Source organism: Hypanus sabinus, chromosome 26, assembly GCF_030144855.1.
Source record: "Hypanus sabinus isolate sHypSab1 chromosome 26, sHypSab1.hap1, whole genome shotgun sequence".
In the NCBI taxonomy this organism is placed as follows: Eukaryota; Metazoa; Chordata; class Chondrichthyes; order Myliobatiformes; family Dasyatidae; genus Hypanus; species Hypanus sabinus.
Window position 1 is genome coordinate 33,371,650 of NC_082731.1, and position 12,792 is coordinate 33,384,441.

At 50.8% G+C, this 12,792-nt stretch overlaps 2 protein-coding genes across 2 annotated transcripts in view; one reads left to right on the top strand and one right to left on the bottom strand.

Annotated features, from left to right (window-relative positions):
* The window catches only part of LOC132381740 (uncharacterized), a 168,146-nt gene extending 165,508 nt beyond the window's left edge, over positions 1 to 2,638 (bottom strand). The window contains exon 1 of the mRNA XM_059951312.1: positions 2,386 to 2,638. Within this exon, the coding sequence (XP_059807295.1) occupies positions 2,386 to 2,638 (253 nt within the window). The remainder of the gene's footprint in view (positions 1 to 2,385) is intronic.
* Positions 2,639 to 3,884: 1,246 nt separating this feature from the next.
* Positions 3,885 to 12,792, top strand: part of LOC132381421 (RAS guanyl-releasing protein 1-like) — a 219,428-nt gene continuing 210,520 nt past the window's right edge. The window contains exon 1 of the mRNA XM_059950816.1: positions 3,885 to 4,239. Within this exon, the coding sequence (XP_059806799.1) occupies positions 4,217 to 4,239 (23 nt within the window). The 5' untranslated portion in view covers positions 3,885 to 4,216. The remainder of the gene's footprint in view (positions 4,240 to 12,792) is intronic.

Genomic DNA, 12,792 nt, shown 5'->3' on the forward strand with positions numbered 1-12,792 from the left:
ACACTAAGCCACTCCTTACAATCTTTCCCTAGGATCTTCAAGGCCTCCTCGGGTGAGGCTCCTATTCCTGTCACCCTGCCAGTACTCTGAGTCTAGGCAACATCATCCAAACCCACAATTCAAGTTACACGTTTGTTTATTTTGAGATACAACGGTATAACAGGGCCTTTTGTGCTGCCCAGTTCCACCCATGTGACCAATTCACCTACTAACCTGTACCTCTCTGGGAGGAAAGCCACAGGCATGGGGTAAATGTAGAAGCTCCTTACAGAGGGTGGCAGGGGTTGAATCAGGGTCACTGGTACTGCAACACCATAACAATACTGTGCTGTCCTGGGAGACAAAACGGTTGCTGTGGTAGTGTAGTGGGTAGTGATTGTCGCTCTCACTTTCAACTTCCACTGCTGGCTAGCAGTCTCGCAAAAAGGAATGCTGAATGTGCAAGTCTCTCCCTGCCAGTACTCAGCCTCTCCGACAGCAAGCCTCATGTAGTGCCTCCTCACTGGCGACACACGGAAACTGAACTCCTTTTGGACTCCGGCTGAACTACAGGGGACAGGGAGGAGGTCTGGCCCCTGCACACGTAGCATGCAGGCCCACCGGCACGTGGACATGTCCTGGTGCTCGTGAACCAGATACCCAGCTATGGGTAAATAGCCCCACTGCAATGTGGGAAGTCACGGGAGAGACGAAGGCTTTAGGAGTTAACCCAGACAGCAAATCTTGATGACTGGTCATCTCAGGATCTCCATGCCTTCCACCCAGGCTTGTGATGATCATCATCACCACTCATTGTCCTTCGAGACAGATGGATGCCAACCGCCGTTTCACCTTCTCCCAAACTCTTCTCCCTCCTGCCATCTGGGAAAAGGCACCAAAGCCTTCAGGGTCCCATGACCAGACTACGTAACAGTTTCTTCCCCCAAGCTATCGGACTCCTCAATGCCCAAAGCCTGGACTGATACCTTTCTGCCCTATTGTCTTTTTCCCCTCCCCCTCCTACTTTCAAATCTCTTACTATCTTTCCTTTCAGTCAATTCTGCCGGAGGGTTTTGGCCTGAAACGTCGACAGTGCTTCTCCTTATAGATGCTGCCTGGCCTCCTGTGTTCCACCAGCATTTTGTGTGTGCCCAATTGTCCTGTTTATTATTTATTGTAATGCCTACACCATTTGTGCACTTTATAGAGTTCTGGGTAGGGCTGTAGTCTAGTGTAGTTTTTTTTGTGTTGTTGTTTTACATAGTTCAGTCTAGTTTTTGTACTGTTTCATGTAGCAACATGGTCCTGAAAAAACATTGTCTCATTTTTACTGTGTACTGTACCAGCAGTTATGGTCGAAATGACTTGACTTGACCTCAACGTACCACATTCATCGACACCACCCAACGTTAGCCCATCACCGACTTGACTGACAACATCACTCCTTTGCATTTGCCGGCCACCCAGCGCGTGATAAGCAGCAATTACTCAAATATTCTCATTCGGAACCACATAGACCATCCTGTGACCCTGGCTCCAACTCGCACCGTGTCAGCTGTCCAAGGTTGGAGGTGGACTCTCTTCCAATCCTTGGCCCCAAAAACGAAATTCCAACTAAACAGACAACCCCTGGACAGATGCAAGCAGGCTTTCCCCTCCCCCCATTAATGTTTGGGTGACACTGGAACTATTGGCCTTTAGGACTCTCACCCTTGATTTAAACTGCTACCCAATCACTTACCGTCTCTTCCACACTGCTGTAATCCTGAGATATTTATTCTTAACATTTAAGGTGAGGAGGGGCCAAATTCAGAGGAGTGGACACACACACAAAATGCTGGGGGAAGCCCAGAAAGTCAGGCAGCAGGCATCCCGTGGAGGGGAATAAACATTCAATGTTCCAGGCCGAGGCGTTGAAGGTCTGGACGCTGCTGTTCAAGATTTTCAGCATCAAAGTTCAAAGGAGAGGTGCAGTGAAAGCTTCCCCTATGCAGAGGGCAGGGGGTGGCTGGGGTTGTGGCGGAGGCATTCAAGAGGTGAATATGCATTCATGCGGGATATGGACATTGGCTAGGAAGGAGGAAGCAGGCATAGCACAATTCTGTAGGCCGAAGGGCCTCTGCTCTGCTGGTCCATGTTCTATTAGGTCTGGTACTGTGTTTGATCTGAGATTGCCTACCGAACCTCTCTGCTTTTAATATGGCACAACCTCGGTTGTACTTAGATTAATTTTACTGTGTAGCAACAGTATATTTTACATGTGTTACACTAGTCCAAGTTGCATGTTTGCAGCAGTAAAATCAAGAGGCGGTAGAGATAATTTCGACTGAACCATACTGGGCCGTCCCCCAGCCCCAACAGACTCGGCCCGCACGAAGATTCAAGCCTCCAATGGCGCTGACACACGGTCTTTGTGTCGGGCAAGGCGCAAGACGAGAGCGGGCAAACGCGCGTACAACGCGGCCGGGCCCGAACGGCGCTTTGCCCTCGACTCAGCCCGCCGACTCGCCGAGGCACCGCGGGGCAGCCCCCGCAGCTTGGGGCAAGGGGATTCGGGGTTCCCGGCACCACGCCTCCGCCTTACCGGGTCGATTCTGAAGTGCTTGACCTTGATTCCCAGCGACTTCAGGTACTGGCCGAGGGCGCCGGAGGCCTCCATGTTCCCCGGGAGTCACTCAGCCTGCTGGGAGAGGCCGCCCCTTCCCTCGGGGCTGAATCCCACCTTGTTTCGGACCTGCTCATCCACAACCCCCCCCCCCCTCACTTTGGCGCCACTGGTCCTCACGTGCAGGAGGACAACCCGGTGCCCGGAGCTCTTCCCGCCTGCTTCCCCAAAGCCCCGGGGGCTTCAGCCGGCCGCAGGGGCGACATGTAAAAGGGTGCAGTTGGAGCCACGTGGGAGTTTATTACCCTGGATCAGGGCGCGCAAGTGGTAAGTAAACACGACGCACGCAAGCTGGAGGAGTTGACCTGTTGAGTGTCGCTGGCTCTCCGTTTTGTCAAAATGCGGCGGCGTGTTCCGCCGACACGTTGCACCTTCCCCGGAGCTGGTGGTCTCCCCTCTCCCGGTCCGGATTAACCCCCCACCAGGACCTGTGGGACGGGAGGGGTAGCAGCCTCATCGTGGGGAGGGGGTGGTCACCGTCAGCATATGGGGGGATGGGGGGGGGTTTCTGATGAGACAGATGCCTCTTCCTCATTCCTCCCCCACACACACACACTCACTCTCCATCTCTCTCATACACTCCTGTTCTTTCTCGACAACTTCCCATTCTTTACAAACCTTATTCTCCCCCAACCCCTCTGATATTAATCTCTCTCCACAAACACCCACCACTCTCTTTTCTCGTATCACCCCGGTAGCCTGACACCCTCTTACTCCCTGTTTATCTCCCTCATCAACTCATTTATTGTCATTTCGAGCATAACTGCCGGTACAGTGCATAGTAAAAATGAGACTGTTTTTCAGGACCATGGTGTTACATGACACGGTTCAAAAACTAGACAGAACTACGTAAAAAACAACACAAAGAGAAAAAAAAGCTACACTAAACTACAGAACTACCCAGGACTGCATAAAGTGCACAAAACAGTGCAGGCATTACAATAAATAATAAACAGGACAATAGGGCAGTAAGGTGTCAGTCCAGGCTCTGGGTATTGGGGAGTCTGATAGCCTGGGGAAGAAACTGTTACATAGTGGTAGTGAGAGCGCCTCATTTCTTCCCATCCATCCACCCTCTTCCCCAAACTGGTTTTAACCCTTCTCGTACTACACACACTCCTCCAGCCACCCACACGCACTTTCTCTTTCTCTCCCAGTGGCTGCATTGGCGTGTACACTGCCTCTTCCCCACCCCCTCTGCCGAGGTCCATCCTCGGGATTCTCCCTGCACCGCTGGAAGAGCAATGCCCGCCGCGGCTGTGATGGAGCGCATCCCGGCGCCCGGCTCCCGGCTCCCAAGCGCAGGAACCCGTTTCCCCGCACACGCCGCCCGTCTGGGCGCAGCTTCAGGCGTGTGAGCGAGCACCCAAGTTCCTGCTTCAAGGTTGACGGCAGCCTGTTACTGAGCGGCGGGAGGGGGGAAGAAATTGCGTCAGAGGCAAATTCGAGAAGTCACCGAAGTGGCATCTTGTGCAAAGGGCGGCGAACGCCGGCATGGATAGATGAGAGAGCGACAGGCGGGGGAGGCAGCTCTCGCACTTCATCCCTGGCCGTTTCGTGGACTTTGCAAGGATGAATCGCCGAGACAGCAAGAGGTGAGAGGGGGAGAGGGGGCAGCGTGCCGCCGGGGGCTCGGTTTCGGGTGATGTGCGGAAGGTGGAAGGTACTCGCACTGTGTGCTGGGTGCGTCCGCTCTGTCCGCCGCGCAACTTTTGGAATTAACCTTCAGATGGCGATTAAAAGGCGCAATTGTGAAGGAAACGCGCCGAAGTAGAGGATGTGCAAAGATTGTCAGGCTCGCCGCTGGTTGAAGTTACTCAGGACGGGACATTTAATGTTGTTGTGTAGTGAGGTATTGCTGGGACCCTAGTCCTCTCTAATCCCACCCCACAGACTTCTCCCCCCCCCCACCCTCTCCTCATCCCGGCCACAACTCTGATCGTTCAGCAGCGCCTGCCCTCTCCGGAGCTCCCTCCCGGAGATACCGGGACACCGCACTTGCTCTGGCGCCGCTGGCTGGCGAGCTGTTCGCATCTGCGGTGACACTGGGGATGGTCAGCGAGGCGTGTGGGGCAGAAATCACCGTCCTGCATGCGGCCGGGAGGTGGGCAGGTGGACGGTGGGGGTGGCAGGCTGGGGAAACGCATGTACTGTGTAACAGAGGGAGGACCACGGGGAGGCTGGAGGAATTCAGCAGGTCAGGCAGCGTCTGTGGAGGCAGATGAGGTTTCAGGTGGAGACTTGCATCAGGCTGGCTGTGTGTAGCAGTATTGGGAAGTCGGGCAGAGGATGATAAATGCAATACGGTAACATATAGGAGCGAATTAGGCCATTCGGCCCATCGAGTCTACTCCACCATTTCAACATAGCTGATCCATTTTCCCTCTCAGCCCCAATCTCCTGCCCTCTCCCTGTATCCCTTCATGCCCTGACTAATTAAGAAACTCAACTCTGCCTTAAGTGGATCCAATGACTCCATGGCCGCCGGTGGAAACAAATTCCACAGATTCACCATTTTCTGGCTAAAGAAATGCCTCCTCATCTCCGTTTGGTGTTCCACCTGTGGGGTGTTCTTTCACACGTAACCACCTGGTCCGAAACTCTGTCATCTTCCTCTGTTTGGTCAGTTGAGGTTTTCTACAATCTTTTTGTTTTGATTTCACGTTTGGCCGGGGTGACCCTTGTGTAATGTTCGGGTGGGGGGGGGGGCTCCTGGTGACAGTGAAGCAGGGAGGAGAGCAGGGAGGCAGTCAGTGAGAGTGGGCAACAAGATAGCAGGTGTGTTTGCCCATGTGTAAGGAAGCACACAAATGGGTATGTGGTTCGGTGGGAAGTATTGACGTTCAAAGGCAGCACTGGCAGCTAATATGCAAGTGCAGTTAATTATTAGATCTGATTTATTTATCACACACACAGCGAAATATGTCATTTCCATTAACAATCAACACAGCCAAGGTTGTGCTGGGGGGCAGCCCGCAAGTGTCACCAACACATGCCGGTGCCAACATAAGCTCACCTTCCTTGGCAGAGAACATTTTTAAAAAAACAGTGCACTTTACGCAGTCCTGTGTAGTCTAGTCTAGTTTAGTTTATGCAGTCCTGTGTAGATCTGTAGTCTAGTGTCGTTTTTTTTCTGTGGTTTTTTTTGTGTAGTTCAGTCTAGTTTTTTGTACTGTGTCATGTAACACCATGGTCCTGAAAAATGTTGTCTTATTTTTACTATGTACTGTACCAGCAGTTATGGTCAAAATGACAGTAAAAGTTACTTGACTTGACAACAAGTAACAAAACAACCACTCCCTCTCATCCATCACAAAAGCAGTCCCGTATGTGTATGTGGCACGGTAGTGTGGTGGTTAGCACATCGGTTTACAGCCCAGACGACCCAGGTTCAATCACTGTAAACAGTCCGAGAGCTCCGGTCTCCTCCCGCAGCCCAAAGACCTACTGGTCATTGTAAATTGTCCTGTGATTAGGCTAGGGTTAAATTAGGGGATTGATGGGCAGCACAGCTCAAAGGGCCAGAATGGCCTTGATTCCGAATTGTATTTACTTGAATTGACTTTATTACTTGCATCCTTCATATGCACGAGGAGTAAAAATCTTTTCGTTACGTCTCTGTCTAAATGTGCAATTTGTAATTTATAGGGATTTAGAATAAATAGTATGTACAACAGGACAGTCAATATAACATAGAAATACAGTGGTATCAGCATAAATTAATCAGTCTGATGGCCTGGTGCAAGAAGCTGTCCCAGAGCCTGTTGGTCCTGGCTTTTATGCTGCGGTACCGTTTCCCGGATGGTAGCAGCTGGAACAGTTTGTGGTTGATGTGACTCAGGTCCCCAATGATCCTTCGGGCTGTTTTTACACACCTGTAAATGTCCTGACTAGTGGGAAGTTCACATCTATGGATGCACTGGGCTGTCTGCACCACTCTCTGCAGAGTCCTGCGACTGAGGGAAGTACAGTTCCCATACCAGGCAGTGATGCAGCCAGGCAGGATGCTCTCAATTGTGCCCCTGTAGAACATTCTTGGGATTTGGAGGTCCATTGCAAACTTCAACTATCTGAGGTGAAAGAGGTGCTGTTGTGCCTTTATCACCACACAGCCAGTATGTACAGACTACGTGAGCTCCTCGGTGTTGTGTATGGCGAGAATCTTAAAGCTGTTCATCCTCTCAACCCCAGATCCACAGATATCAATAGGAGTTAGCCTGTCTCCATCTGCTTGTAGTCCACAACCAGCTCCTTTGTTTATCCCAATAAATAAATAAAATGATGGCCATTGCATTGAGGATTTGAGTACAACATTTGTCTGGTTCTTCTCAGGGTCAAGGGTGACCTTCCCCTCCGGCTGTGTAGGTTCTGAGTTCACCGATGAGGTCACCGCGGGAGCTGACGGGGTAGAGTGTGACTCGTGGAGTGTGGGTAGCTTGTGACTCTTATGCAGTGCTCTCTGTGAGGTTCCCAGGGCTGTCGTGAGTGCTCCTTCTCCAGGTGTGAATCCACAGCGGGTCCTGGGACCTTGGAGGGGCGTTGCATCTTTGCGGAGAAGGCCTCAAATGCATCCTTGAGCCTTCTCCTCAATTCGCCCAGGCACCTGCTCCCATGGCCGAGCTTGAAACAGAGTGTCTGGTTTCAGGAGTATAACTCGCCCAGTGGATCAGACCGAGTATAACCTCGGTCTTGCTGCTGAGGGTCGATTATTCGTTTAATAATTTAGCGAATTACAGCACGGAACCGAGGCCTCAAACCACGCCGTCCAGCAGCCCCAGATTTAACCTTCACCTCACCACGGGGCAAATAGCAACCACCGATTAACCAGCTGACCGGTACATCCTTGGACAGTGGGAACGCCCGGAGGAAACCCGAGCATTCCATGGGGAGGACGTACAGACTCCTTGTGGAGGACGTCAGCGCTGAACCCAAAACCCCGACGCGCTGAGCTGCAATAGCGCCAACTGTGGAGTGCCATCTTTGTCTGGGTGATGTTCACTCACATTTCCTTCCATGGAGTTTGGAGGCTTTCCAGGGGTGTTATCATTGTATGGCGGCAGGCCTGAGGACCTGATTTCCCTCCCCCCCCCCCCCACCAGAGGCTGTTCTTCTGCAGTGAAGACATCATTGATCATCTTCAACTCTTGAAACTCCAGGAGGCTTTAAAGACTTTGTCTCCATCAGCCAGGAAGGACTGTGAAGCACCTTCGTAAATTAGGCCTCCTGCCAAAAAGCGACCACGGTCAATCAAAGCTGCCTTACTGACCTGATAGCTAAAGCCCTGTGCAGAACTCTTCAGCACATGTATGTAGTCAGGGTGCCCAAGACTTTTGCACAGTGCAGTAGTAATTTTATGTATTGCACTTTACTGCTGCCACAGAAAGAAACAAATTTCGTGACATATGTGAGTGATGATAAACTTGATTCTGATATGGCTCTCTATTGTGGACTGAGTATGGGAGAGGGGAATCATCCACATGAGTTGGGCAAAGGGGAAGGGGCAGGAAGCACCCGAGAGACATTCTGTAATTGTTTGGAATTAAATGACTTTGCTCTGAGTCTCAGGGCCGACCCTGGCGCTCTTTCCCTGCCACCTATCCCCCAAACCCTCCCGCGGCGCTCCACCCTCGCCATTCCCAACATCCCACTCCCGCCAGATTTATACACTCCCTCTCTCTGCTCCACGTTGACAAATACAGCACTGTGCAAAAGTCCAAGGCTCTCTAGCTATATATATGTGCCTAAAACTAATGCGTAGTATATCGGCCTCTCTCGTTGTACCTGCCTTCGACAAACTTCCTGCAGGAGTAAACAAGGAACGCATCAACACTCCAGGGCCACAGTCAAACAAACCTTAATAGTGTAGCAACGATTTGTAGATATTGCTGGTCTTTGTGTGTTCAGAGGCTAAGCTCATTGCTTCACTGAAACAGGTGGTGGGAACTGTGCACGACCAAAGTTGTCTATCAAAGTTCAAAGTAAAACTTATTATCGGATAGCATACCTATTACCACATAAAACACTGAGGTTCTTTTCCCTTAGCGAATCTATAGAACGGTAACTGTAAACAGGATCAATGAACAACAAACTGTGCAAATGCAAATATAAATAAACAGCAATAAGTAATGAGAGCGTGAGATAATGAGATAAAGAGTTCGTAAAGTGAGATAATCCGTAGTGGGAACACCAGAAATAGAATGGGTGTAGTTATCCCCTTTTGTTCAAGAGCCTGATGGTTGAGGGGTAGTAACTGTTCCTGAACCTGGTGATGCAAGTCCTGAGACTCCTGTACCTTCCTGATGACAGCAGTGAGAAAAGAGCACGGCCTGGGTGGTGGGCGTCCCTGTTGATGGATGCTGCTTTTCTACGACAACGTTTCGTGTAGGTGTGACCAGCGTTACATGTAAGTTTAACGATAGGCTAGGAAGATAGGAGATCACAGCAGGATCCAGGAGACCTGTTCCACTGCCCATAGCTCAGAACCCATTCAATGAACGCACATGTCAATGATGACTTTTCTGCTTCAGCAAGGCCTCTGATGACCTGGGGCGGGGTGGGGGAAGTGGTAAGAAGCTGATGATCCAGTCCTGGGACCTGGCAGGCAACATGTGGGCAGCACTGACCCCTGGCCTCCTACAGATATCTAGACCAGACCATGGGTATTGTCCACAAGTTTATTTTCCTTCCCTTTCATACACAAAGTATTTTTGTATTTGCACAGTTTGTTAAATTTTCTGTGTGGATTCCCGCATTTAAATGTAATCTGGGACTTGCTGCATGGGCTGTTGGCAACTTCATCTGTTGTGTGTGGACGATCACCAGCATCTGACCACAGCTGGAGGTGGTTGGACCTGGGGCGTGATCACAGCCAGCAGGTATGGTGTTGTCCTGCGGCTCAGGAGACCGATCTGCATTTCGTGTGCAGGCTGGCGGAATCATTCCCCTGCCAGGCCCATCCCCTCTCCTGAGGGATGTTTGTGAACACCATGGGAGGGGTGCAAGACAGGTGGCAGAGAAGGAGTTCCGGGGTCGGGGGTTTGGCACGGGTGCAAACACACCCAGCACTGAGACACCAGGCAAAGTCATTTGATTCCAAAGAATTGGTTTATTAATCATTACGGAATATCTCTGGTGCTTCCTGCTCCCTCCCCTTTCCCAACCGTGATTCCCTTCTCCCTGCCCCCTTCCCACTCTCAGTCCACAATAGAGACCCATAACAGAATCAGGTTTATCATCACGCACGTATGTCATGAAATTTGTTTTTTTTTGTGGCAGCAGTACGGAGCAATACATAAAATTACTACAGTACTGTGCAAAAGTCTCAGGCACCCTAGCTATGTATGTGTGTGTGTGTGTGTATGTATGTATATGTGTGTGTATATATATCTAAGACTGCTGCACATTATTGTACATACTTTGCTAATAAGTTTACTTTGAACTTTAAAGTGGAGAAGAAGTTCTCTGGAATGGCAGGTGGTGATAATATAGGCCACACAGAAATCAGCCTTGCCTTGCGCCCTTAACTCCTGGTGGGGTCGTCGGGACGCCATCATGACAAGCTTTGCAATCTGTCCCGGTTGTGTGCCAGGGCCTGGGTCACAGCAAATGTTTTCCCTGTCCATTCTGTAACGTTGTCCATCCATCTCCTCCTCCGTCTGCCTCTCCTTCTTTTCCCCTCCGCTGTTCCTTCTGGAATGGTCTTTGCAAGGCCACTGGATCTTGTTACGTGGCCGTACCATCTCAGCTTTCTTCTCTTCATGAGGGCCAATGTGGTGCTGGGATCAGGTAGGACGCCATATCATAGGAATCCCTATGATACGATACCACCAGGATCAGGGTTTGGGGGCCCCAACTACTCACAGTATTCATCAGTGTTAGGAATGAGTTGGATATTTCTAAATTTGGCTATGACCCATATCTGGATGTCAAGATGATTTGGACAAGTTAAGTAAGCGGGTAGATAAATTAGAATCAGAACCAGGTTTAATATTGCCAGTGTATCACTCAAAATGCCCCCCATTTCCCTCCAGGGATGCTGCCTGACCCGCTGGGGTCCCCCGGCCGTTATGTTTTGATGCAGATACAAAAAGCTGTTAATAAGGCGGTTGGTTTGAGATGGTCTTGGAGAATCTTGGAGACTTCTGTTTAATAACAAGGAAAGCAACTAAATACTTTGCGAATCATAGTCTTTCTGGCAAACGATCACCACAAGTAGCTTCCCTTTGGACTTGGATGCGGCAGAGCGGAGCTGAGAGCGAGGAAGACCCGAGGTTTGATCGCTTCAGGCACTGTGCCGAACCGGAAAGGTTGGGTGTGGGCTGAATCGAGGCGGCGGGGTCCAGGCCCAGAGTGTCCTGAAGCAATTAAACCCGATGTTTGGGCGCTGATCTAGGTGTCGGGGCAGATCGAGCAAGGTCAGAGCGAGGGACGGGGCCCGCTGGGCTGGCCGCCCCGCGGTGTTTACTCAATCCTGCGCTGAGCTACCGATCCCGGACAAGAGAAAATCTGCAGATGCTGGAAATCAAAGCAACGCGCACAAAATGCTGGAGGATCTCAGCAGGCCAGGAAAATAGTAACCAGTCGACATTTCAGGCCGTGTCCCTTCATCAGGAGATGGGTGCCCGACTGTCTTTGTGGACTTCAGTTCAGAGCGCTGTTCGCTTGTGGTTATTGCTTGCATTATCCGTTGTTATTTTTCTCTCTCTGTACATTAGGTGTCCGATGGTCTTTTTTTTTTTGTGGTTCTTTAATGTTTGTTTGTTTTGTGGCTGCCCATAAGGAGACAGACCTCAGGGCTGTTTAATGTATACGTACTTTGATAAAGAATGTACTTTGAGCAAGTTGTCCCTCATTGAAAGAGGTTCGGAGTAGAACCTTTTTTTTACGCCACGGACCAATACCCTTAAGCAAGGGGTCTGCTGGAAACCCTTGGAGGAGAGGATCATGGAGGCAATTCTGCAGCTTTGCAGGGAACTGGGGTGGCCTTACCTGCGGTACCGTGTGTATTTATAGTCTCCTTGCCCAAAACAGAGGAGACACAGAGGGAGTTCAACAGAGGTTCACCAAACTGACCCCTGGAATCACAGGAAGTTGAACGAATAACGACAGGATTAAATTACTAAATTTTAGAGAAAAAGGAAACGTTAATGCATGCAAAGCCTCTGTCTGGGCTAGATAAGCTTGGATAGAGGGAGTCCGTTTCCCCTGGGCGATAGGACTAGAGTCAGACGTCACAGGGGCAGGATGTGGACCGAGATGAGAATTCCTTCGGGTGCTGTTCGTTCGAAGTTCTCCACCACAGGGGGCTGTGGAGGGCAAGTCCCCGAATGCATTTGAAAAGGAGGTGGACCGATTCCAAGATGCAGATGGTATCAAGTGTTCTGTGTGGAGAATTCTGAAAGGAAGTTGGGTGAGGGGAGGGCTGAAGGAAGAGGAGTGGGGTTTGGTGGAGGAACAGTTTGTGTTTATGTTTCTACTGGTGGTGTCCAGGTAGGAGTGTTTCTACTGATGGGATCAAGTCTTGCAGCTGCTTTTCTGCCTGTTAGACAGGGTCAGTATCTCAGCACTAGTGGTTTGCATTACCGCATCATAATTCCAGGACAAACCTGACCTTGGGTCCTAGCCCGGAGATGCACATGTTCCCTGTGAGTGTGTGTGTGTGTCTCCCCTCCACAGTGCTCCTGTCCCTCATGACGGTTCCGAGACGTGCCCTCTGTAAATGGCCGCAGGTGCAGCACCGTACCGGCCTGTCGGAGAGGGTTCTAGGCGAATGGGAAGGGAAGCACGTTGAAGGGGATGTGGGAGGTTGAGTGGGATTGGTATAGCTCAGTGTGTGAAGCTTGCAAGGCTGTACTGGGGTGAAGAGCCTGTTTCTGCGCGTGGGTGATGACGCTGCCCGTGTAAGAACGTCCCACCATGGGCCGGGTGTGTAATGGCAAAGCTGCAGGAAGATGTAAACTCGGCCAGCTCCATCACAGGCTTGAGCCTCCCCAGCATCCAGGGCACCTTCAAAAGGCAGTGCCTCAAAAAGGGGGCATCCATCATTAAGGACCCCCATCCCTAGGACCTGTCCTGTTCTCATTGCTACCATTTTCTTTACTCAGAGAGTGGTAGCTGTGTGGAACGAGCTTCTAGTAGAAGTGGTAGAG